This window comes from Aquarana catesbeiana, linkage group LG05 (genome assembly GCF_042186555.1).
Source record: "Aquarana catesbeiana isolate 2022-GZ linkage group LG05, ASM4218655v1, whole genome shotgun sequence".
NCBI lineage: Eukaryota > Metazoa > Chordata > Amphibia > Anura > Ranidae > Aquarana > Aquarana catesbeiana.
In genome coordinates this window covers 72803900-72830333 of record NC_133328.1, presented here as the reverse complement: position 1 = coordinate 72830333, position 26434 = coordinate 72803900, and the positions used below count along the sequence as shown (strand labels likewise).

Below are 26434 nucleotides of genomic sequence, written 5' to 3'. Positions count from 1 at the left end.
CGGTTTGTGAGTGTTGTCTCGCAAAACAAGCAGAATTCAAGCTAATTGGCGGTGCAGTACCACATTTGGCCAGAGGTGCAGGGGCTCCGGGGACACTCGTAACGGTTCGGAGCCGTTAGGAAATACTCGGAATGACTCGGAAATACTCTGTTCCCAAGTGTTTCTGAGCCTTTCCGAGTTCAGCCGAGCTGTCCGAGTATTTCCGAGGCTGTCCGGTGCCTGCCCACCTCTGGTCACATGCGGTATTGCATGTAATAGAAGTCAATGCGGAACGAATTATCTTCGTTTTCATTGACTTCTATGGGGAAACTCGCTTTGATAAGCGAGTGCTTTGGATTACAAGCATTCTCCTGGAACGGATTATGCTTGTAATCCAAGGTTCCACTGTACAAGTACAATATGAACACCAGCTGGCATACAAACACTGGTATCAACTGCATAAAACTTTGTAAATGCAACAGTGTATTCAAAAAGTCATCCATTTCGCTGGAACTGGAGCAGCTGGATACATATATTCTCTTTTCTGTGCACAATGGGCTTTGATTCAAATTGACTCCTGTCTATTACATTCTTATTTCTGGGCTTATCATATTTCACAGAAGGAGTTAGATCCTTTCTGCTGTCACATGATTATTTTCGGTTCCAGGTTTGGATCATTTGTATACATACTTTATGTTGTCATTGCGCATCTGTGCGTCATTTACGGCTGATCCTGATCAGCATCCATCTCCATTGTATTGTTTTTCATGTTTTCATGTCACAGATCTTGGTTCTCGCTCTGTCACGAGCGCTCACGGGTTCCCGGCGGTCATCGTGCCCGTCAGGCACTCGCATCGGCTACAGGCACACTCGGGCGCGCGCTCCTAGTGGCCAAAAGGCGAAGTGACGTATGGTAACGTAAAACTGCGGCAGCTGGTCTGGAAGTGGTTAACCACTTAAGCCCCGGACCATTTGGCTGGCCAAAGACCAGAGCACTTTTTGCAATTCGGCACTGCGTCGCTTTAACTGACAATTGCGCGGTCGTGCGACGTGGCTCCCAAACAAAATTGACGTCTCCCCCCCCCCCCCCCCCACACACACACACACAAATAGGTGTTATTTGATCACCTCTGTGGTTTTTATTTTTTGCGCTATAAACAAAAAAATAGCGACAATTTTGAAAAAATTCATTATTTTTTACTTTTTGCTATAATAAATATCCCCAAAAAATATATATAAAAAATTTTTTTTTTCCTCAGTTTAGACCGATACGTATTCTTGTACCTATTTTTGGTAAAAGAAAAATCACAATAAGCGTTTATTGATTGGTTTGTGCAAAAGTTATATGTCTACAAAATAGGGGATAGATTTATGGCATTTTTATGAATTTTTTTTTTTACTAGTAATTGCGGCAATTTTTATCGTGACTGCGACATTATAGCGGACAGATCGGACACTTTTGGCGCTATTTTGGGACCATTCACATTTATACAGCGATCAATGCGATTAAAAATGCATTGATTACTGTGTAAATGTGACTGGCAGTGAAGGGGTTAACCACTAGGTGGCGCTGTAGGGGTTAAGTGTGTCCTAGGGAGTGATTCTAACTGTGGGGGGGAGGGGCTGTGTGTGACACGACACTGATCACCGCTCCCGATTACAGGGAGCTGTGATCAGTGTCAGTGTCATTAGGCAGATCGGGGAAATGCTTGTTTACATTAGCATTTCCCCGTTCTTCACCGTGAGACGATCGCGGGTATCCCCCCGGACATCGAGTCCGCGGGACCCGAGATCACGCTCATGGAGCTCCCGGCGGGCGCACGCGTGCCCTCAAGCCACCTCTTAAAGGGCAACGTACAGGTACGTTAATCTGCCTGTACGTGCCCTTCTGCTGCAGTATATCTGCGTGAGGCGGTCAGGAAGTGGTTAAACATGATGTTAAAGGAAAAGCATTCAACATATTTTATCATTCATCATTTCTTTATTAGAAATTATATACATGAGCGGCTTCAATCAGCTGAAGTCATTCTGAATGACCTTTGTGTCAAGTAAATGTTTTGAATGAAACATAGGACAGGCCTAATAGCTTGAATAGTTAATGAATATGTAAGTAGGGAGCTGGGGAGAATAAAGGGTTTGGTCTGAGCACGAATTGCTTCTTGATATGGGAAGTAAAATTGAAAGTCTGTTAGCAGAATACAAAACTGGTGCCATGTTAATTCTGCTTATCAGTCACGTCGGCTTTTCTTTTGCAGACATTTAAAGCAGAACTCCAACTCTATCTTCAGTCTTTTACAGTTTTGTATGTTCCTCTCCTGTTGTGAAATCTTACACTGATTTATTTTTCATTCATCATGGGACACAGAGTTGGGTAATATTCATCACCTACTGGGTTATACGCCATCTCTAGGTGAATGGACACTGGTAGACAAAGTCTTAGACAGGAAGTGATCCCCAATATAACCCCTCCCATACAGGAAGTACACCAGTTTTTCACCAGTCTGCAAGGTGGATGGGCACGTTTGTTTGAGCTTTCTGAGCTCCAGGTCTCTAGTCCCACAAACGGTTCTTAAATGAATAAAGGGATTGACCGATCTGATCCATTTGACACAGGATCTGTTTGCTTAGATAAATGCTACCCGAGCCTCGCGAAGACTCAAGATCCTGCGAGGTTTTGCCTGTAATGCAACCTCCGAGCGTTGGACCCTGCAAAGTGGGATCCTGGACACCACAGCGCTAAGGCATTCCTGCAGGGTGCAGTGCAGATCCAAGGGAGTGGACCCTAAACATGAAAAGAGTACCCAGTTCTCGATGGTCCTCAAGTGACAGGAACCCACCGTGATGGGTGAAAATTGCGCTCTGTTTCTAAGTTGCCCTGCGCCTGGGAGGGTAAGTGAAACCCCTTTACTTATTGTGGGGTGTTCCAGTGATTATAACAATCAGTCAAGCTATCTAGAACCTGTATGATGGCGCACGACGGTGCTCCATTTTGCCTTGGTTCACTATGGCGCACGTGCATTTGCAAGAGCACTGCTGTGTTTAGCAATTTATTTGGTGGCCATGGCGCACGCGGCTTCTCTGTGGGCGTTAAGCGCACTCAAAGCCGCCCATGCACCATAGCCTAATCTGGGCGCACGAAAATTTGCGTCATAGCCTAATCTGGGCGCACGAAAATTTGAGTCATGTGCGAATACAGCCGCGCCCGATTGCCGTTCTGGCACACGGCTAGCTTATGTAAGCTGTGTATGCCAAGCATGCAGTGCTTCCAGAAGGCAGCTGTGGGACAGAGCAGGCTCTGAACAGACACTTGCAGTGGTTCATTTCTCCTTACCCGGGTCACGTGAGTCACCAGGTGTTGCTTGGCAGGCTAAGGTGCTTAGCAGGATTGTTGCATAGGGGCTTGGTGAGCCCTATTAAAGGGTCTTTCTTCTGAGGTGTGTTAATACTACACCCGAGTACTCCCTTTTTGTGACTTGTAAATGTCTTCAAAAAATAGGAGCGGGAGAAACACTACAGGGAAGGGCACACCTATGTCATCAGTTGCTCCTGATGAATCTAGTCATATCTCTAGTGTTGTATCCCCTGAAAGACCAGAGGCTTCCGGGAAATCTGAGCCGCTGCGTCTATCTGGTATGGTGCCTACAGTCAATGCTGCTGCTTCACCCTTAATCACCAAGGATATACTGTCCTTGGTCCTAGCCGGGTTAGAGCACAGGATTGCTGGCATGATTGCCTCCATCCAACAGGGTGGCAAGAAGAGTGACAGATCCCCCTCCCATGAACCTCCTAGTTTGGAACAGGAATCGGTTGAGAATGGGGAAGAGCTTTTTTTTTTTTCTCCCCATCACATATGTTAATGTCGACTGCTGGGACAGGGGGGAAAATGCGGTGGAGAGGAAGGATGTAATGTGTAGTATGTTTTTTCCTGTGGATTGAATATAGGGGTATAGAATGTTGTATAAATGATGTATATATAAATGAAATAATAAAATTTTGATTATTAAAAAAAAAAAGAATGGGGAAGAGCTAAAAGCTCAGGATTCTGTGGAGGGCCTGGTGGACGAGTCTGCTTCTGAGCAATCTGGACAAGAAGATATCCAGTTGATGTCTGCCTCTGAGTCGCAGAGGCTTTTGATTCAGACTGGTTCGTTCTGCCTTTAAGTTGCCTCTTGCAGACTTTTCTGAGCCCCTCTGGTCCTCTTTGGGGTCCTTGAAGCCTCTTCAGGCCGCACAGGCTTTTCCCTTACACCCACTGTTGAAACAGGCCGTGTATTCTGATTGGGAATATCCTGGCAGGAATTTTGTTCCTCTAAGATGTTTTCCCTTTTATATCCCATGGATGAAAAGTTCATAAAGAAGTGGAGCATGCCAGCCGTAGATGCAGCAGTCTCTTCCTTGAACAAGAACTTGACTTTTCCGGTGGATAATGCACAGGGTTTGAAAGACCCTGTTGCAAGAAACTGGAGTCATTATTAAAGTCTTCCTTTTCTTTGGCCAGTTCAGCTATTCAGCCAGCTGTTGCAGCAGTTGGTATCTGCCAGTCCGTAAAGGATCAGATCAGACGGCCTGACAGGCCTAACCAGGAGGATGATCTTGCTGAAAATAAGACAGATTATTTCTCGAGCGCTGTGTTTTACTGTTGATGCCTTAAAGCAGTGGTCATCAACCCTGTCCTCAGGGCCCACTAACAGGCCAGGTTTTATGTATTACCTTGGGGAGATGCAGACTAGAATACTGCAATCACTGAGCAGCAAATGATATCACCTGTGATGTATTTCAGTTATCTTGCAAACCTGGCCTGTTAGTGGGCCCTGAGGACAGGTTTGATGACCACTGCCTTAAAGGATTCAATACAGTAGGTTTCTCTTTTGGCCCTCTTGTCTGTATACTGTATATGAGCAGACTTTTTTGTGGCTTTAGAACTGGTCAGCCAAGCTTCCTTGTAAGAAGTTATTGGCAGGTTTCCCCTTTCATGGGGAACGTTTGGTGATGATTTGGACAAATATATCCAAAAGATTTCCGGAGGGAAGAGCATCAGGCGTCCCCTACTTAAAACCTCAGGGTCTGCTTCCTCAGGTGTCTCAGCACCAAGGAGATTCCGCCGCTAACAGGGCGCTAGAGCCAGGGGCAAGGCCAGGACCAGAAAAAGCCCTGGGTCCAAAGCTCTTCTAAACCCGGGCACCAAGCCTTCCTTTTGAGGAGATGCCCCCACTCTATTGGATGGGGGGAAGGCTGCTGCACTTTGCGGACATTTGGAGAACAGTGGTTGAGGATGAGTGGGTCACCTCAACTATGACCTGCAGTTACAAGCTGGAGGTATGGGGGTTCCCCCGCAGAGGTTTCTAAGATGCAGCGTTCCCTTGGATCCTCCAAAAAGAAACTTACTGTTTCAGGCACTACACCATTTAGTGCATTAAGGAGTGATTGTACAGGTTCCTGTATCTGAAAGGGGCGCAAGGTTTTATTCAAACCTGTTTACGGTTCAAAAACCAAACAGGGACAAAGGCCCATTTTGGATCTAAGATCCCTGAACCAGTATCTACTAATCCAGTCCTTTCAGATAGAGTCTGTCCGCTCAGTTGTAGCCTCGCTCCGGATGGGAGACTTTCTAGCCTCCATTGATATAAATGATGTGTATTTACACGTACCTATTTTTCAGCCTCATCAGAGGTTCCTGCGTTTTGCAGTAGAGGAACGTCTTTTTAAGTTTGTGGCTCTACTCTTCGGGCTTGCCACAGCTCCCCGGGTGTTTTTACGAAGGTCCTAGCACCAGTACTGGGTCTTTTGAGGGCCCATGGGATCTTGGTGCTCAGGTATCTGGACATTTACCTGCTCAGAGATCACTCACTGCAGGCTCTAGAAGAGAGCATAACCTGCACAGTGCAGTATTTGAAAAGCTTAGACTGGATCATAAATACAGAAAAGTCAGCCTTGAGACCAGCTCAAAGTCTGAAGTATTTAGGACTGATCCTATATGGTGTCCTCTTTTGAGGCAGTGCCCTATGCCCAGTTCCATTCCAGGCCTCTACAACAAGACATCTTGTTGGCTTTGAACAGAAGAGGACAAGCCCTGGATTATCCAGTGGTCCTACCTCGGGCACGCTTAATCCTATACTGGTGGTTGCAGGAACAGAACTTGCGAAAGAGATAATCCTTCCTCCCGGTAACTTGGAGAGTACTGACTACAGATGCTAGTCTCAGGCTGGGGAGCGACCCTAGAGGGGCTCACAGCTCAGGGGAAATGGTGAAGGATAGAACAGATACTGCCCATCAACATCCTGGAGTTACGACAGTACGTCTGGCCCTAAGGTCCTGGACGGTGGAGCTTCAGAACTGCCCTATCGGGGGTTCAGTATGGTAATGCCACTGCAGTGGCCTATATAAACCACCAAGGCGGTACCAGGAGTCGTTCAGCTCTGAAGGAGGTGAACCACATACTAGCCTGGGCAGAGGGACATGTGCCGATTTATATTGGCAATCCATATCCCGGGAGTAGAGAACTGGAAGGCAGATTAACTCAGCCGCCAGCATATCTGCCTGGGGGAATGGTCCCTACACCCAGGGGTGTTCCAGGAAATTTGCCAGCATTGGGGATGGCCAGAGGTCGATCTATTGGCATCCAGGTTCAACAACAAGATACAGCAGTTTGTGTCCCGAACAAGGGATCCTCTGACAATCAGAGCAGATGCTCTGGTAGTTCCATGGAGTCAGTACTCCCTGGTTTATGTTTTCTCTCCAGTCCCTCTCCTTCCACATTTATTGCGCAGGATTCTGGGGGAGGGGGTTCCAGTCATTCTGGTGGCACCAGAAGGCCCTGGTATCCAGAGATTGTAAGACTGACAATAGACGGGCCATGGACGATTCTGCGTCGTCCCAATCTACTGCTTGAGACAGTAGATCATAGTGGTTCTGCCGCTTGATCATTCTTACATTTGGCCAGAGGGGACGCCCCCCCCTTCCGCCGCCCTCCGATGCTTCTACTGTCTTCTACTGTCTTCTACTGTCTTCTACTGGCTTCTACTGGCTTCTACTGTCTCAGTAAAAAAATGTAAAACGTTGCCTATGGGGATTTTTAGGTACCAAAGTTTGGTGCCATTCCATGAGCGTGTGCAAATTTGAAGCGTGACATATTAGGTATTTATTTACTCTGCATAACATCTTTCACATTATGCAAAAAAAGCGGGCTAACTTTACTGTGTTTTTTTTTTTTTTTTTTTAAGCATGAAACTTTTTTTTTTAAAAACTGCGTTTGAAAAATTGCTGCGCAAATACTGTGCGAGATAAAAAGTTGCAACGACCACCATTGTATTTTCTAGAGTCTCTGCTAAAAAAACATATATAATGTTTGGGGGATTCTATGTAATTTTCTAGCAAAAAAAAAAAAAATGATGATTTGTACATGTAGGAGAGAAATGTCAGAATTGGCCTGGGTGGCAATTGGTTAAAGTTCATGTGTGTGCAAAGACAGGCGTCCCAATACTTTTGGTAATATAGTGTACACACACACACACACACACACACACACACACACACACACACACACACACACACACACACACACACACACACACACACACACACACACACACACACACACACACACCCAAAATGATTGGCACTCATGCATTTCTGTCAGATAATTGTTATTAAAACTTTAGGCATTTTCGTGTATTTCTTTTGTTTGTATTGGTATGACACAAAAAATTGGAGAAACGAAAAGCTAAATCTGTCACATGCTACGCAAAACTCCAAAAATGGACAGGTCAAAACTATTGGCCCCCCTAGGTCCCCGTTGAAAGATTTCCCCTTTATTACTTTTCTGGGGACAATCCAAAATGTGGGACTTTCTTTTACTTTCACTTTCAATGACAATGATAAACAGGTGTTCTAAACCATCTTCATTCTGTGGTGAACAAAAATAAAGTTTTGCCTTTTTGTTATACTTTAAATTACTTTGCAATAAAATAATGAATGCAGTATTTTATACAAGCTCTGATGTTGATTTATAAAATCCTTATAAGCTGCTTCAGGTTACTGCCTACTTTTCCCTCTCTGTAAGTTGTCATTTAAAGACCAATCCACTGAGCTGGTGATAGTTTAGTTTCTGTAAGAGGGTGGAAAATGGGGCCTTTCAGAAAGTCGGGTGGTGTTTTACATGCACCTGATTTTTCATGTTGACATATCTGCCACATCCTTATTAGGAGTCTTCACATTCCAGATTCGATGTTCTCCAACCTGAGAACGTGGGGAAATATAATGGGGGGGGGGGGGGGGGTGTACTATAGGAGTTACCAAAAAGATATCAGAGCCTTGTAGGTGAGTTAGCCCAACAGGCCCACTGCCAAGTAATTTTTGCTTTTGGGTAAAGTCATCCTTTAAATAGACTCCAGAATGAATTGGAGAATCAGAACATCTGTAAAATAATGCTTATTAATCAGAAGATGTTTTTTGGAACAACAATTCCACAAGCACTCCGCATGTGAACTTAATTTCTGATCCATGAGTTCCGACGTGGCAAAAATGTGCGTGCAAGCAATACTTCTTCCAAGTTTAGACAAACACAGTTATGCTCTACAGTGTGCAGAACATAAGAGAGTCTGAGTGCTGGAGGCAGAATCTGGTCAGAGGAGTCAGTGCAATGAAAGCATCGCCTTCTAAGATGAGGGAGAGCAGACTGCATGCAGAATGAGAAGACTGTACTGCATAACAGAATGGCAGTTCAAGCTGCAGGAGACTAAAGGCTGCCATAAGCAGTTCTGCATGGTCTAATGTTAAATACTGTACATTTAAAAAAACATAAAAAAAAACCTTTGCTAGACACGTCATTGTCCTTAATGGCTAAGAAAATACATGCTGTCATAAATAGCTAAGCTACTATATAGTTGTATCTGACTTTGCTAACCTTCCTAAACCCTACATATACCCAGTGAAGTGACTGACCACAGGTGATGCACACAGATGAAACATATCCTCCTACATAGGTTGTGCATGTTTATCTCCAGTATTCTCTTTTCCACTGCCGTTCAAAGTCCAGAATTTATAAAGCTGGTCTGTGCTTTTAGAAAACAGGGCGGAGAGCTGAAATTACACATTGCAGAGCTTTGTGAGGAGAGCTCTAAGAGCTTATTGGAGAGAATTGACAGACACCCCTTCACACAGAACACAGGAACAGAGCTGAGGCTGTCAGTCACAAGTTGTGTGCTGGAGGTCCCTCGTCATCACTTTTTTTCCCCTTGATGTCCTCTAAAACTTGTCAGAATTTATTCATACTGACAGCAAAGGAATGAGGCAGCAGACCTATTCACTTTTGTCTTATTGTAGGCATCCTGAATCACGTGTTTTTGCAATTTTTTAATGAGTAAGAAAATTGCAACCCTCCACCTATTTCACAATGGTGATCTAACCTACTCTTCCCTTATTCATCCAAAATTTACTAGTTCTTGTACTTAGTCTAGCCATTTCTCGATGCAATGTTTACCACCAGCCAGTCCTCCTCTTCCTTCTGCGGGTGCACAGTAGACCTCCAATAGGCCCAGGTGTGCGCATCTTTTAGTGTTAAGTCTTCTTCCACTTAGAATAAAGACAGTCTAGATACAGTAAGCATCGTTGTGCACTGCTAATTTTTAGGAATGCTTATGAACTCCTCTGGGGAGTTCAGATTTGGTTTCTTGAGCTGACCATATACTAGAAGATGTTTGATGTATGAACAAACAAAAATTCTTTGTATGTTTATTGACTGAATATCGTGTGAAGCTACTTCAAAATTTTACTTGCTTTTAACAATCTGTTTTAGAATGTATGTAGTTTTCGAATGAAAACCGTACACACTGTTGGAAATTAATTTGTTTGAGAAAAAGTTTCCACCCTGCTCCTTTGAATTTTCTCATCACTGTTGTCAAAAATGAGGTTCAATTTGATCCCATGAGCTATTAGAAAATAGAGCAAAAAGTTTGGAATTAAATTCTACTAGTGTGTGGCCAGGTTAATAGTAGTCCTACCCCTTAACCTGAATTAGCTTTGTGTATTTGGATGTTTGGAAGCATACTTCTCAAAGTTCTGGTTTTGTGGTGGTTATTGAAACCTTTCTTTGTCAATGTTCTTAGCTTTGAAGTGGACATTTTAGTGATCTTGCATGATGTAGTTTCATTCAGAAACAGGCTATCCATCCACAAAAGAAATATGCTTACTTGCTGAGAGCTATGAAAAGGTTTTAAGTTTATCAATGATTTTTATCCTCAATAAAATGTTTGTTTTAAATAAATTGACTGTGAGTATTATTAACAGATGTGTATGTTATAGTTCCCCAAGGTGTACAGAGCTATAGTTGTTTAGCATTAGATTTATATGTCCTGTGAAACATAGCTCCTTGTTCTATATAATGAGCTGATGCATCTTACAGATTGCTTTTTTTGCCAGTTCCTGCAGTGTCCTTCAATTGCATACAGTAAGAGAAGGTTTTAAACAAGTGAATTTTTTTTTTTTTATTCACAGTTAATAGTCCTTTGTAACTGTCAATTACAAGTTTTTTCTTGATGGGGTCTTGCTACGTCACTAACCATGTCCAGCAAATGATTTCTCTTACTGCCCAACTTTCTCAGATGGGACAGTGGGGGGAACTTTTTTCCATCACTACTTTATACTGGCTTTTCAAAATTACAAATGCAATAGATTTAGGATGAATGCTTTAATGCAGTGTAAAACATTTGGTAATTAGTATATGTACAGGCTAAACTTTTTTTTTAGTTAAATGTTAATGAAAGCATGGAAGAATAATACCCGCAGGCAAGAGTACCATTTTGTGTTTGTTCTTGCTGGAGAGAATCGCCCCTCTATTCGTCCTGATAACAGTTGCCATTGACAAAAAGTGTGGGCAAATCCCAGGTTTTATAATTGTATCTAGAAGAATAGGTGACAAATGTTCCGATTGAGATACCTGTTCTGGTGACAGCCATGGTAAGAGGAGAATTCCCTTTACTTCCTTTTGAACCTGCAGAACAGGAAAAAAAGGGAAATCTCAAAGGGTTTTTAAAACCTGGTAATGAAATTCTCCCATTTGCTGTATTTGGTCTGTTAAATATATATTTTAAAAGCTTTTTGTTCTATCTCTTCTGAAAGAGCAAAAAATACCTGTTGATTCAGCCAGAAATGTGAGTTGATAACTTCTTGCGCTCCCTGTCTGAGTTGCACTCTTATGAGTTTGATTGTTCCCAGCACGCTCTCTCTGTGATCTATAAAATTCCTACCCTCTATTATGGAGAAAAGGAAAGGGAAAGTGTTCTTTAGTGTTAAAACACACAACAGTGCTCTTCCATAGATAAAGTACAGTGAATGAACGTATTGACCCAGGGACAGAAATTGTGGTCACAAGATTACCAGGTGAAAATAAAGAAGAAAAGACTGAAAAAAAAGGTTAGCCACTGCTTCTAAGGTCTTGTAAGCTGCAATTTATTGCATTTTAGTTTTTGGGTTTAGACATGTTTTAAGGGGACCTCAAAACGTAAACTAATGGGGTTTTTAGTGTATTTAAAACAAATGTACACTTTAAAGCTTATCTCTTTTAGAGGTTGATACAGACCAAAACAGACCAAAAAGAGGGGCCTGCTAATAAATAAGGATAAGAGTAATTTGGTTCCCAATGAGGAAAAGTTAGGCGCTATGGATTGCTCAGTGCTGCACCTAATTTGTTAGCCCAGCAACCCAAATAGAAGGTCACTTAATCTCGTATAGTTTACAGAATTGGAGGCATCGTGGGCAACTTTCATTTGTGCATTGGCAAGGATTTTGTATCAGAAAATGCCTATAGGGAATTTTCAGATGTACCTGTGTAAAAATGTCTCCATTAGAGGCCAGAAACGTATCTATGGTTTTCCTTCTTGGTTTATGATGCTTTATTTTAGGTTGTATGTATTGGCAAATTATATTAGCTGCCTTTTTGTGTATACAGTGTTGTAATTCCGGTTCATCGCCCTTCTGCTATTTAATTTAATTTTTTCTAAAGTGTATTGTCTGCTAGAGTAAACTAATAATTACTTGCTCACTAAAGTCACACCATCTTAGAAAGGTGAGTAGAAAAGAGAATTTCACATTTCATCCATGAATTCCCCAACCTGGTATGTGTGATTTGGTAATTTAGCAATTATTGCTCGGTTTGAACTCACGTTTTCTGTGTCTATGGGGTTTACATCTGTCAGGATGTGAACATGTTTCATAAGCAATGCTCATGTTCATTATTGTGTGTGTCTAGCAGAGGCTTGTAGTGTGAAAGTTTATGCAACATCAGTCTCCGCACTTTCGGTTGAAGACATATTCTTTGAGGCATTGGTGAGCTACCTTCACAGGGTACTCGTGTCCTTAATTTTTTTTTTTTTTTTGGGTGGAGCTTTACCAGATTTGTCACACAAAGGCTGTATTATACAGGCACGGTGAGACAGAATAACATAATATTTATTTATTATTTTATTTCAGGTACTTGTATAGCACCATCAATTTACGTAGTGCTTTACATATTCATTGTACATTCACATCAGTCCCTGCCCTCAAGGAGCTTACAATCTAAGGTCCCTAACTCACATTCACACATACCAGGGCCAATTTTTAGACTGGATCCAATGAAAAGCATGTCTTTAGAGTGTGGGAGGAAACCCACACAGGCACAGGGAGAACATGCAAACTCCAGGCAGGTCCAGGCAGTGTCGTGGCTGAGATTCAAACCAGCAACCCTTTGGCTGCTAGGTGAAAGTGCTAACCCACTACACCCCTGCACTGCCCATAATAGCGCATTAAGTAAAAACTTGCTCCTGACCACCTCTAATGCCCCGTACACACGGTCGGACATTGATCGGACATTCCAACAACAAAATCCTAGGATTTTTTCCGACGGATGTTGGCTCAAACTTGTCTTGCATACACACAGTCACACAAAGTTGTCGGAAAATCCGATCATTCTGAACGCGGTGACGTAAAACACGTACGTCGGGACTATAAACTGGGCAGTAGCCAATAGCTTTCATCTCTTTATTTATTCTGAGCATGCGTGGCACTTTGTGCGTCGGATTTGTGTACACATGATCGGAAATTCCGACAATGGATTTTGTTGTCGGAAAATTTTATAGCCTGCTCTCAAACTTTGTGTGTCGGAAAATCCGATGGAAAATGTGTGGATGGAGCCTACACACGGTCGGAATTTCCGACAACAAGGTCCTATCACACATTTTCCGTCGGAAAATCCGACCGCGTGTACGGGGCATTAGTGTTGTATGACCACTGTAAAACCTAGTACACACGGGCCGAATATCGGACAGCTTCGGTCGATGGAGCATGACCGAAAAAGGTCTGGCGATCTGTTCCTGATCAACACTTTCAGCCAATTGCTGAGAGCGCAGACCAGAGTGTTCTGACTGGGGAGCTGTCCCCCTGTCAGAGCACAATAGCACAGCCGGAGAGATCGCTGTAGTAACATCGGATAGTTAGTACTAGGCTTAACTGTCATAGTTGGGGAGTTGTCACAGTATTCATGCAATGCTATTTTCCTGTCCCCAATTGCAAGTAGAGGGTTTGAAAATACACCTAACTAAACGAAAGCCTAATTTGCACTTTATTATGCATTTGTTGTCCACTATTTTGTTAAATCTCCATCAGTGGCTTTTGCTCAATTTTATATAGTCTTTTTGGAAGATTAAAACTTTATAAATTTACTTTACATACTTTAAGAACGATTTGAAAAATCTTTGTATAACAAGTAAGCTTTTATTATAGAATCTACAGATACCTAGTAGATTGTAAGCTCTTCTGAGCAGGGCCCTCTTAATTAGAGGTCGACCGATATGGGTTTTTCTCTGGCCGATGCCAAAGCCGATATTTAGAAATCGCGGTGGCCGATGGCCGATATATGATGCCGATTTTTTTTGGGCCGATATATTAGGCCGATTTTTTTTTTTTTTTCCCTTCATCTCATAAAATCTAACATCTTTCACACTGGGGTGTTTTTCAGGCGCTTTTGGGCTAAAAATAGCGCCTGTAAAACGGCTCCCCTGCAGTCTCAGCGTGAAAGCCCGAGTGCTTTCACACTGAGGCGATGCGCTGGCAGGACGTTAAAAAAAAGTCCTGCAAGCAGCATCTTTGGAGCGGTGTATACCGCTCCTCCACCACTCCCGCCCATTGAAATGAATGCGCACCGCTGCCGAAGCGCCTGCAAAGCGTTTCGGCAGCAGCGCTTCAGGGGCGCATTTAACCCCTTCTTCGGCCACTAGCTGGGTTATAAGTGCCCCGCTAGCAGCAGAATAGCGCCACTAAAATGACGGTAAAGCGCCGCTAAAATTAACAGCGTTTTATCGTCAACGCATGCCCGCACCAGTGTGAAAGCAGCCTTAAGTAATAAGTGATACAGAAAATTTTTTATATTTAAACATTTATTAAACAAAACAAACCTCCAATCATTTCACTTGTATGTATAATTTAGATTAAAAAAAAATAACTATATCCTAAATATTAAATACACAAAAACAGGTAATCAAAACTTTTGGATGAAAAAAAATGGGCTAACTTTACTGCTTTTTTTTTAAAATTTCATTAGTGTATTTTTAAAAAAAAAAATTGCGTTTGAAAGACCGCTGCGCAAATACCGTGTGACATAAAATATTGCAACAACCGCTATTTTATTCCCTAGGGTCTCTGCTAAAAAAAATATATATAATGTTTGGGGGTTCTAAGTGATTTTATAGCACAAAATACAGGATTTTTACTTGTAAGCAACAAGTGTCAGAAAAGATTTAGTCTTTAAATGGTTAAACTGAGAACTTCTCCACAGAGTTCAGTCTATTGATAAAAGAACCTGAAAGAGATACAATGTATCTTCTTATCAGACTTGGCAGGCTGCCCAGAGGAGGAGAGAAGAAAACTTCAGAAAACTTGCAATTGACTTCTATTACAGAAGTCGTTTGCAAGTCCCGCTGAATCGGCTTTTTTTATCAGCACAATCGGCCGATGCCGATTAAGTAAAAAAAAGCCAAATATCGGCCGATATATCGGCCGGTCGATATATCGGTCGACCTCTACTCTTAATCCTATTGTATTGTATTGTATTATAACTGTATTGTTTCCCTTTTATATTGTAAAGCGCTGTGTAAACTGTTGGCGCTATATAAATCCTGAATAATAATAATAATACTTGGTATGCAAGGCATACTAATAATAAAGTGCAGCATTGCTAGCCTTTGTGTAACTGACTAAGGCAACCCTGTACCATATAAATTGTTTCCCATGTATTACAGAATATTAAACCTCTCTTAAATGTTTTATCATATCTGGCATATTTTAAATGCCAAAAAAGTGATTTTTCAGTTTTGAGATGTGCAAAGTAGATAAGCTGCAGTCTGCTCTGTGCAGGCACCGAATTGTGTCGTCTATGGGAATGGAATACATTTACGCGCTTTAAGCATTTACACGCGTATGCATGTTTTTTTTTCTGCTCAAAAGAGCTCAGAACTCTTCTTTGGTTTGTTTTTTTTCTACCTGTAAACACCCCTCTTTAAAAATGCCTGTAAACGCCTATGTGTGCATGGCCATATAGGCTATCGTAGAAGTGCTTTTACAGGTATGAAAAAAATGCTAAACGCCTATATAAGCGTCAGAATTGTGGTTATACTACTTTCAGAGTCATGGACTCCGAGCATGCAACAAGTGAAGTTTGAACTGCTCATCTGCATTTCTCTTCCAGGTCATTGACACTGAAAGTATTGAAGTAATTTAATCAAAATGACAGGAATCCAGTCAGCTAGCATTTTCACAAATGAGGTCAGCAATGGGCATGCATCTTTGTCAGCTTAACTTTCAGGGCAAAATCCATTTAAGGTGCTGTCTGTAATCTGTCAGTGTTTTTGGTAGCCACCTACAGTAAAAAAAAATGTTGCTCCTAAATTGAAAGAACTTTGGAAGCTCCAGTTTCTTACCAGTTCTTAGTGTTTTGTGTGTTATAAGCCAGATTGTCTTTTGTTCTGTAGCAACCAGAAGAAGATGACTTGGTTCTCACGCCTGATGGCACCAGAGAGTTCTTGACGTTTGAAATTCCCCTAAATGATTCTGGATCTGCTGGACTTGGCGTCAGTGTTAAAGGAAATCGGTCAAAAGAGAATCATGCTGACCTTGGCATCTTTGTAAAGTCTATTATCAATGGTGGAGCCGCTTCCAAAGTAAGTGAATATTTTTTGCTTTGTGTACATAGTTTTCTATGGCCTCTCCAGTAATCTATCTGTGACATTAACAGAAATAATCCAAATCTAACACTGGCTCTCTGGGTGCCTGCTTTCTTGCAGTTGAGACCTTTGACTCTAGATTAAACACAAAAGAGGGGAGCTGTCATCTTTTTACTTTTGCTTAGATATGTATGTGAATGTGATCAGGTAACATTACTTACCACCAGTGTGATGTGTCCCTGGTGCTGCTGCCTCCTGGTTTAGGTGAAGTCTTCCTCTTTTAAGGCCCCACCACTCCCACAGCCCTCTTGATGGGTACCTTCCACAATGCTCTCAGTTCTGTTGACCCCACCATACCAGAAGATTACTCTAGTGTTGGATACCAATGCACAAGGAGTGTGACGAAACCGTTTGTCAATGTGTATTGTGATACATTTGAAAGAACATCCTCGTTGGAATTAATGACATACAGTGCACACGGAAAGTTTTCATAGCGCTTCACTTTTTCCACATTTTGTTATGTTACAGCCTTATTCCAAAATGGATAAAATTCATTATTTTCCTCAAAATTCTACAAACAATACCCCATAATGTCAACGTGAAAGAAGTTTGTTTGAAATCTCTGCAAAATTTATTAAAAATAAAAAACGTAAAAAATCACATGTACATAAGTATTCACAGCCTTTACTCAATACTTTGTTGAAGCACCTTTGGCACCAATTACAGCCTCAAGTCTTTGATGATGATACAAGCTTGGCACACCTGTTTTTGTGCTGTTTCTCCTTTTCTTCTTTGCCAGACCTCTCAAGCTCTATCAGGTTGGATGGGGAGCGCCAGTACACAGCGATTTGCAGATCTCTCCAGAGTTGTTTAATTAGGTTCAAGTCTGGGCTCTGTTTGGTCTACTCATGGCCATTCACAGAGTTGTCCCGTGGCCACTCCTTTGTTATCTTGGCTGTGTGCTTAGGGTCATTGTCCTGTTGGAAGATGAACCCTTTACCCAGTCTGAGGTCCAGAGTGCTCTGGAGCATGTTTTCATCAAGGATGTCTCTGTACATTGCCGCATTCATCTTTCCCTTGATCCTAACTATTCTCCCAGTTCCTCCCGGTAAAAAACAATCCCCACAGCATGGTGCTGCCACCACCATGCTTCACTGTTGGAATGGTATTGGCCAGGTGATGAGCAGTGCCTGGTTTCCTTCAGACATGACGCTTGCCATTCAGGCCAAAGAGTGCAATCTTTGTTTCATCAGACCAGAAAATTTTGTTTCTCATGGTCTGAGAGTCCTTCAAGTGCCTTTTGTCAAACTTCAGGCGGGCTGTCATGTGCCTTTTACTGAGTGGCAGCTTCCGTCTGGCCACTCTAACATGCAGGCCTGATTGGTGGTTTGCTGCAGATATGGTTGTTCTTCTGGAAGGTTCTCCTCTCCACAGAGAAACGCTGGAGCTCTGTCTGAGTGACCATCGAGTTCTTGGTCACCTCCCTGACTAAGGCCTTTCTCCCCCGATCGCTTAGTTTGGTCAGACAGCCCGCTCCAGGAAGAGTTCTGGTGGTTCCCAACTTCTTCCATTTATGGATGATGGCGGCCACTGTGCTCATTGGGACCTTCAATGCTGCAGAAATTTTTCTGTACCCTTCCCCAGATCTGTGCCTCGATACAATCCTGTCTCGGAGGTCTACAGACAATTCATTGGACTTCATGGCTTGGTTTGTGCTCTGACATGCACTGTTAACTGTGGGACCTTATATACACAGGTGTGTGCTTTTCCAAATCATGTCCAATCAACTGAATATACCACAGGTGGACTCCAAGTTGATTGAGCTCAATTTTGAGTGTCATGGCAAAGGCTGGGAATACTTATGTACATGTGTTTTTTGTGTTTTTTATTTTTAATAGATTTGCAAAGATTTCAAACAAACTTCTTTCATGTTGTCATTATGGGGTATTGTTTGTAGAATTTTGAGGAAAATAATGAATGTAATCCATTTTGGAATAAGGCTGTAACATAACAAAATGTGGAAAAAGTGAAGCGCTGTAAATGCTTTCCGGATGCACTGTACAATGGGTGGGACAGCAGGCACTCAAACATTGCAGAGGTTGTGAGGGTTATCCACAACTAAGCTATGTTTCTCTGACAATGCTGTAAAGCAACATCTTGACTGACCTACATCTTGTTTTCTATTCCTTATGTCTTCCATGAGTTTCAAGAAATCCTGGTGGCACCAAGGGTTTTCTATTTTTACTATATAAAGGAAAAATGTTTTCATTGTTTTGTTTTGTAAAATGTGAAGTTATGCTGGATACAGATCACACACACATAGACAAGCTGAAGGGCAGATGTTTAGGGGTTGGGGGAGTGAAAGGTTTAAAAAAAGATCTCACAGCCAGTGAAAATTAATAAATGAATGGATCAGTTGCTGATCTATTCGCTCATTCCTCTTTCATAAACTAATCTGGTTCCTCTCCTTCCTCTGCTGTAAGAAGAAGGAAGGGGATCTCCAATGAAAACATTAGTATGTGTTTTTTTTTGTTCGCAATAGTTCTGATTAGTCAACACATCATTTACAAGGTACAGAGCCACTTGGATTGGCTTTGTAAACTGTGTGTCGTGAGCTTTCTACCACTTTGCTATTCAAAAACATGTGGAGGTACAAAAGTGGTTATATGTAAAACTTTCTTTTTAATTATTATGCATAGAGTAGGGAATGGCTAAACGCCCTGCCTGTCGTGTCCCATTGGGAGCTCTCTTCACGTCCTGTTCTCTAGACACAACAGAACATGAGGAGATCTCCATAGTGTGGGATGAAATCTTCCCTTGGATAGTTGTCAATGGAACAGATGTCCACGTGGAAGCTTTCCACGCTATTCTCGGTCAGATGACAACCTAAAATGTAGGCTTTTCCCTCACTTTTCATTTCAGTGACACCAGGACAAACAAAACGAGTGAATTCCCCAGCACATTCTACCCAGAATTATTGGCTATACTCTTATTGTGTGCTAAACAGAATTTTCAAAATGATCACTGAGGACTAAGCGTCTATATAGAATTTTCACCAGGTTCCTGAGATTATTTACGCATTTGGCTGGAGGCCTTGGTTTACCTCCCCACTGATGTGTCTACAGCCTCAGGAGATCTTTGCAGTGATTGTTTCACAGTAATCTGCACATCTGATAGTTTGCCAATGATAATTGCCTAAACATAATTGGCAATGAATAACCCCAATTTTACTGCCTACAAAGTGCCCATGATATATACTGATCAATACCGTACAACACGGAGCTTCCAGTTATGTTTTTCCCTCAGAGAGAGATGGAAATCAATATATATGTTAAGATTATTTGCAGTACCAGCAGTGTGTGCATTACGAACAATAATACACTTTGGCTGCTTGTACTAAGGCCATTAACTTGTGTATTTTTAGGTGTCCTCTTAAGAAAAGTAATGCAGTTTGAAAAATATGCTTTCAGATCGCTTTCCTTTTTGAGTCTACTTCTCAATTTCACAGTCATGTAATAACATTTCTTTCCCTGTGGTATTCAAATCTATTTTATAAGTGTTAGAAACTAAGAACGACAGAGCTGTTCCTTGCTAACAACCAGAAGGCATTTTTTTAAATAATTTTTTTTTTTAACATCCTATCTTAAAGTGGAACTTATCCACTTTCTGCCTGCGCTATAGCTGAAAGGCAGCTACAGTGTGGGCTTCAGTAATGGGAGGGCATTAATAGACGTCCTCCCATGATCACACAGCCCGCCGGCATGTTCTGTGATCGTCGAGTCCTTCGGACTCGGCTGATCACAGAACAGGATAAGGGGCCAATCACAGCAGCCCTTTATTTCCATGATCAGCTGTTATTGGCTGACAGCTGATGACGTGGTAAACAGAAGCCGGTTATTGGCTTTTATTCTCCTCACGATCAACGTGAGGAGAATAGAAGAAAGTCGGTAACAGGCTTCTGTTACAGGGACATTGGCCCCAATCAGTGCCCACCAGTGCCACCTATTAGTGCCTATTAGTGCCTATCAGTGCTGTCTATCAGTGCTACTTATCAGTGCAGTCTCATCAGTGCCCATCAGTTTCACCTATCAGGGCCCCAGCCTGCAACCTTTGAACTTTCTGGGACACAGCACAGGCCTCAGGAGGTTCCTGGACCATTCACAAAGTGCAGTGTGGCTCGTGCATGTGCAGTGGAAAGCTGGCTGTGAAGTCGCAAGAATCGATGTGGACAGTGCTGGTTCCTTGGACAGGTAAGTGTCCTTTTATTAAACGTCAGCAGGTAACAGTATTTCTGGCTGCTGAGTTTTACTTTTTTTTTTTGTTAAAACTGAAGATCCTATAAATAATTAATGATGATTTTGGGTTTCTATGTGCAACATTCCAAGTTCCTTTCCTCAGGTCTGTGAACAAGGTATCATTTAAAGGTAAACTCTGGCCTTACTTCAGTCTTGCACAGTTGTACAGCCTCCTCTCCTCTACCGAAACTGGCAATTTCACTACACACTGTGAGCTTTTCACAGTGTGCAATAGGAGTAGCAGCAAGTCATATAGAGACCATCCCTTTCGTTCATTTGATTTCAGTTATTTCAATGATGGAAGCCTAGCATCACATGTGGGTGATACCTAGAGCAGTCTTCTTGGAAATACACTCCGCCTAGGAATGCCATCTCCTCCAGACTGACCCATCTTGACATTTGCATACTTCTTCCCATTAGCCAGCCCACTGCTTGCATCAGGACTGAGGGCTCTTGAGAGGAATACTGAAGCAGGATGCTGTGATGTATTCCAAAAGATATATACATCACCTTTGGCCCCTCAAATAATCCATGATCTGTTTGCATTGTATAGAGAAGCACAAAAGGCATATCTATGGTCACAATTTTAAATCATATATTCATTTCTCTGTTGTATTTCAATTTCTAGCCTGCCTCCTATTTAAATGATCTTGACGTTTGTCAGCTTACTTTGTGAAGCTCCCCAGACATTTACTATCTTGAGTTCTGTAACTGCTGTGTCACGCATTTCACTGAACCTGCCTTCTGAATTAGAGGTGCTTAGGGAAGGAGTTTTAGGACAGTCAGTAAGTGAATCGTTGCTTGCAGGCAGCAAGTTACCATGTGATATCTAGTCCTTAGAAATTGAAAGTAAACAGCAGAAAAGCTGCATAGCATGCAGGGAATCAGGAAGTTGTGGAAAGAGTTGGGCAGCAGACAGGCACAACTCACAACATGAAAGTAGATCTTTCAAGTAAGCTTAAATTGACTGGTTAACTGTAACTATTGTTTGTGTTGGAATTACAATGCTGATGTTAAAAAAGTATATGCTTCTACCATAGATATTTTTACATTTTACTTTGCATTGGAGAAAACTTGAAAAAGATTGGTTAAGAGAAACCAAAAAAAAAATACAAGATTAGTTACCCCATTTTTCTGTTGCAGGATGGAAGGCTTCATGTGAATGATCAACTAGTGGCAGTCAATGGCGAATCACTGTTAGGTAAAACAAACCAAGATGCCATGGAAAATTTGAGGAAGTCTATGTCTACAGAAGGAAATAAAAGGGGAATGATCCAGTTAATTGTAGCAAGGAGAATAAAGAAGAATGAGGTAAAATCTCATATTTCTATTTCAAAAGTCTCTACTTTTGATGATAATGAGGACCTAACAGAATCTTTGCATGTCTACAATATTAATATTCTTACATAACAGGCAGTAGTAAAGAATTTTCTCAGCCGCGCCTCCACCACTGTTTACTCAGTCATTGCTTTCATAACGTCAAGTGGAGTAAGGAATAAACCCGGAGCCATTATATGTTACTAGATATAGGCTGCTCATGTGTAACATACAAGCCAGAAGACCAAAGGGAGGTGAGATACATCTATAGTGAGTATTCCACTCACATCAAGAGAGGCAAAGCCTTATATGGACAAATGGTCTAAATTTCCAACTAGGCTTTTATCAAAGCTGCAGTATTTGATTGTTGTGAACTTCTTCAACGCGTTTCAGAGCATTAACTGCTTCCTTACTGGCCACAGTATATATACGTTGCCCAATGGAAGCGGTAATCCAGATATCGGTTTTTAGTGTCGGGGATTCTCTTTCAGGTAAAAGTAATCCGAGCGGCTAAGCAGCCACTGGAATACAGGCTGCGGTCAGGAAGCCCAGTAATGATGTGGCCGGCTGCATCCAGCTGTGGACTCAGTGAGAGGAACTGAAGTGTGATGTTAGAACCTAGAAGCAACAACTATTTCAGCATAGCGGCCAGTGAAGCAGCTGATCAAACCAATCTGTGTCTGATCGACTGTACTGGGGCCCAAAGAAGAGTTGGAGGGTCTAATAAATCCCCCATCTCTCCATAATGAGTACCTGTCACTGATATTGCTGTCACAGGGGATGTTTACATTATTTTTTAAGAAACGGTGTAAACATAAAAAATATTTAAGATAATAAAAATTAAATATATATTTTTTTAACCCCCCCCCGTCCTTATATGCAGTGGCGAACACACACGGCGGTCCTGCACGCAAATGTACACAGTGATCGCACCACACATGTGAGGTATCGCCAGAAACTTCAGAGCGAGAGCAATAATTCTAGCACCAGACCGCTTGCATATAACTCCCACCTATGTAAAGGCTTTTAAAGCGTCACCTATAGATAATTTAAAGTACCGTAGTTTGCCGCCATTCCCTGAGCGTGCACATTTTTAAAGCATGACAGGTTTGGTATTTGTATACTCAGTGTAACATCATCATTTATGTTTTACCCAAAAAATTGATATTATATGGTGTTTACTATATTTTTTTTCTTTTTTAAATGCGTTTGAAAAACCGCTGCACAAATACTGTGCGACTTAAAAAATTGCAACACCCACCGTTTTATTTTCTAGGGCAGTGATGGCGAACCTTGACACTCCAAATGTTTTGGAAATACATTTCCCATGATGCTCATGCACTCTGCAGTGTAGTTGAGCATTGTGGCAAATGTAGTTCCAAAACATCTGGGGTGCCAAGGTTTGCCATCACTGCTCTAGGGCCTTTTCTTAAAAAATATATACATATTGTTTGGGGGTTCTAAGTAATTTTCTAGCAAAAAAAGATGCATTTTACATGTAGGAAAGAAGTGTCAGAATAGGCTTGGGAAGCAAGTGGTTAAAACATTCCCTTCATCGGAGCTACAGTTCCTCACTATTATCACACAAATACCCTTTTATCCATATAAGTCTTTGCCCCGTATGGTTGGAGTGCAGTGCTTCCTATAACTGTACATTGCAATTTTCTGGCAGATCACAAAATAAGAGGCAGCAGAAGGTGCTGGATCTGGGTAAAACAACATATGTGTACGAAGCCCAAAACAAACTGTGTAGGCTGTGGGGTTCATATCATCTATGGGTCTTGTTCCCAGTTCATAAAGTAAATGTTGACCTTGAATGGTGCCTGAATAAAAATAGTGCTGGCTTCCTGGAGAGAAATTGAGGCTTTGTCATTACACAATTATAATTAAAGCATAAGCGTTACACTTGCACGTTACTTTGCTTGCATGCGCTTTTCAGAAAGAGAGAAACCCTAAGATCCTTTCAATCTCATGCAGTAGAACCAGACTATTAATGCACATTTGACTGTTTGTGTTGTGAAGTTCAAGCTTTCAAGTCATACATGTAAAGTTAAAGAGCTAGTCCGCCTAAAGTGATATTTCAAATACAGATGTAGTGTGTTGTAATAAAGGAAGCAGGGTCTAATAGTTTTTCCTGCCAAAGTTGTCTCTGAATCTTGCTTAACTGTTACAACACAGATGTTCCAATGCACCTCACACTGATTCATAGTTATAGTCTTAGAGCTCTTTCGTAAAGCTGGGTACATACAGAATAAAATTTGCCCAGTTCAGCAGGGACTGGCCGCATTTCAATCTGTGTGTAGCCCTCTTGGCTGAAAAAAAAAAAAAAAAAAGCCCTGTGAAGTCAAGGACCATACAGTGGCCGTAATACCAGAAATCTGACCATACAGTGACCGTAGTACCAGAAATCTGACCATACAGTGACAGCAATACCAGCAATCTGACCATAAAATGACAGTAGAACATTGAGAAGTTTGTAATCTCATGGTGCCAGATTTTACCAGCAGGTGGAGCTGCAGGTAAATTTGTGACTTGTAGCTTCCTGTCCCAGTAAAACCTTGGACGTATTTGTTGGACTGCTAGCTATGTCTGCATACTGCAGTATAACCTTCTTTAAGTTGCTACTTTTCAGGGTATACGGTATATATTTTTTGCTTTATTAGCCCTTTTATAGCACCTAAGCCTGAATCCCAGCTCCAATTAGTAAATATCTTGATCTGTGGTGATAGCTTTCATTTTATATTATAACACATAAACAGGAATGCTTATCTAATTTTGAGGTCTATACATTGATTCCAGAAATCCTGCACATGCTGCTATTTATTGTATCTCATTCACTGCCACACAAGATTTATCTCTGTCTGCGCTTGTATGCCAGAAGCCTTGCAGCTTGGGATGAAGTAGATATTTAATTGGGTAATTTGCCATTACTTTACACTGTGCAAAAAGCCCGGATTACAAATGGCATCTATTATAAAACTCATTTGCTGCGAGATTCGACATAAGAATGCTACTTTTCGGACTTCTTGTCCTTTCTCCATGCTTTGGTAGTTACGCTCACATGTCGTATCTGTTTTCCTGAGCCAGGATGATAATGTTAGGAATGAAGAACAAAGTTTTTTTGTTGTTTTTTTTTTTTAGTTAGAGCCCTTTCACACTGAGCCTCCCCAGGCGTCAATGGTAAAATGCTGCTTGCGGCAGAAAAAGGGTTAAAACCACCGGCAAAGCGCAGCTACAGCTGCGCTTTGCCGGTGGTTCGGTGGCGCTGCCCATTGATTTCAATGGGCAGGGGTGCTTTAGGAGTGGTGAGTTCACCGCTCCTAATGCGCTCCAAAGAAGCTGCTGGCAGGACTTTTTCTGACGCCCTGCCAGCACACCGCTCCAGTGTGAAAGCCCTCGGGGGCTTTCACACTGGAGTGAATGGAGCCGCTGTTTCAGGGCGCTTTGCAGGTGCTATTTTAAACGCTATAGCGCCTGCAAAGCGCCTCAGTGTGAAAGGGGTCTTATTTGTTTTGCTTGATTAACTGAAGTTATTAAAACATGGCTCTAGGAAATGGGTCACTGAAAAACATGTCGATTGCGGTGAATGTGTGTTATTCATGTACCAGAACTTCTAAAATAACATTTCTGCATCGGCCTTTTATATATCAAGAATTTAAATTTTACATTCTGGGCGACTGCTAGTTTTTATTTGCACATGATATTTCTTAGACTTCTAGGTTGAAATTCAACCGGGAAGACTGGGGACATCTAGTTGTGGCAAAGAATTTACTGCTGGGGACAGTGCTGAAAAGGGGGAGATTTATTGAAGAGAGTGCTTTGTTCTTGTTGAAGAATCAGTGCATTTTAAACAAAGTACACTTCTTTTAATTTTGTGCCTGACCTAAACGGTCCCACCCACATCCTCTACAGATCTGTACTTCCCGAAATTCTTGGGGAGTGTTTACATCACTCACTGCAAGATTCCCCTACTGTTTTATTAAACTCTCATAGACTTCTATGGGACCATCAACCCAGAAGGAAGGGTGATTTGCCACGTGGAATTTAAACAATCACCAAAGGCGGAGGACAACTGTTCTCAGTAAGTGCAAATCTCTGGAGGGTGGCCTGCCTGGGCCAATTTTCAGCTTTCCACGCTGTTGCACATTGAATGACAATTGCGCAGTCATCATGCAACACTGTACCCAAACAACATTTTTATCACTTTTTTTCACACTATTAGAGCTTTCTTTTGGTGGTATTTAATCACAACTGGGTTTTTTATTTTTTGCTACAAAACGAATAAACCCCGAACATTTGGAAAGAAAACGTTTTCATAGTTTTTTATAAAAAGTTACAGGTAATTTTTCTCCATCACTGATGTGCACCGATGACTCTGCATTGATGGACACTGATAAGCACAGATTGGCAACGCTGGTGGGCACAGATTGGCAACACTGGTGGGCACTGTTGGGACTGCACTGATAATCAGTGCCCTGATTATCAGTGTACATGCCCCTTTTTAGAGAAGGGTGTTATCCGCTCTCTTCTCCTCTCCTCATGCTGTCAGCATGAGGAAAGGAATGGCAAAAACCATCTTCTGTTTACATCTGTGATCAGCTGTGATTGGACACAGCTGATCACAGAGTAAAGAGCCGTTGATTGGCTCTTCAC

The 26434-nt window shown here is 41.9% G+C and overlaps 1 protein-coding gene across 5 annotated transcripts in view; it reads left to right on the top strand.

Annotated features, from left to right (window-relative positions):
• The window catches only part of PARD3 (par-3 family cell polarity regulator), an 867373-nt gene that overhangs the window by 440662 nt on the left and 400277 nt on the right, over positions 1-26434 (top strand). For all 5 annotated transcript variants that reach the window (XM_073629882.1, XM_073629881.1, XM_073629879.1 and 2 more), the window contains 2 exons: positions 15978-16166; positions 21608-21775. In XM_073629882.1, the coding sequence (XP_073485983.1) occupies positions 15978-16166; positions 21608-21775 (357 nt within the window). The remainder of the gene's footprint in view (positions 1-15977; positions 16167-21607; positions 21776-26434) is intronic.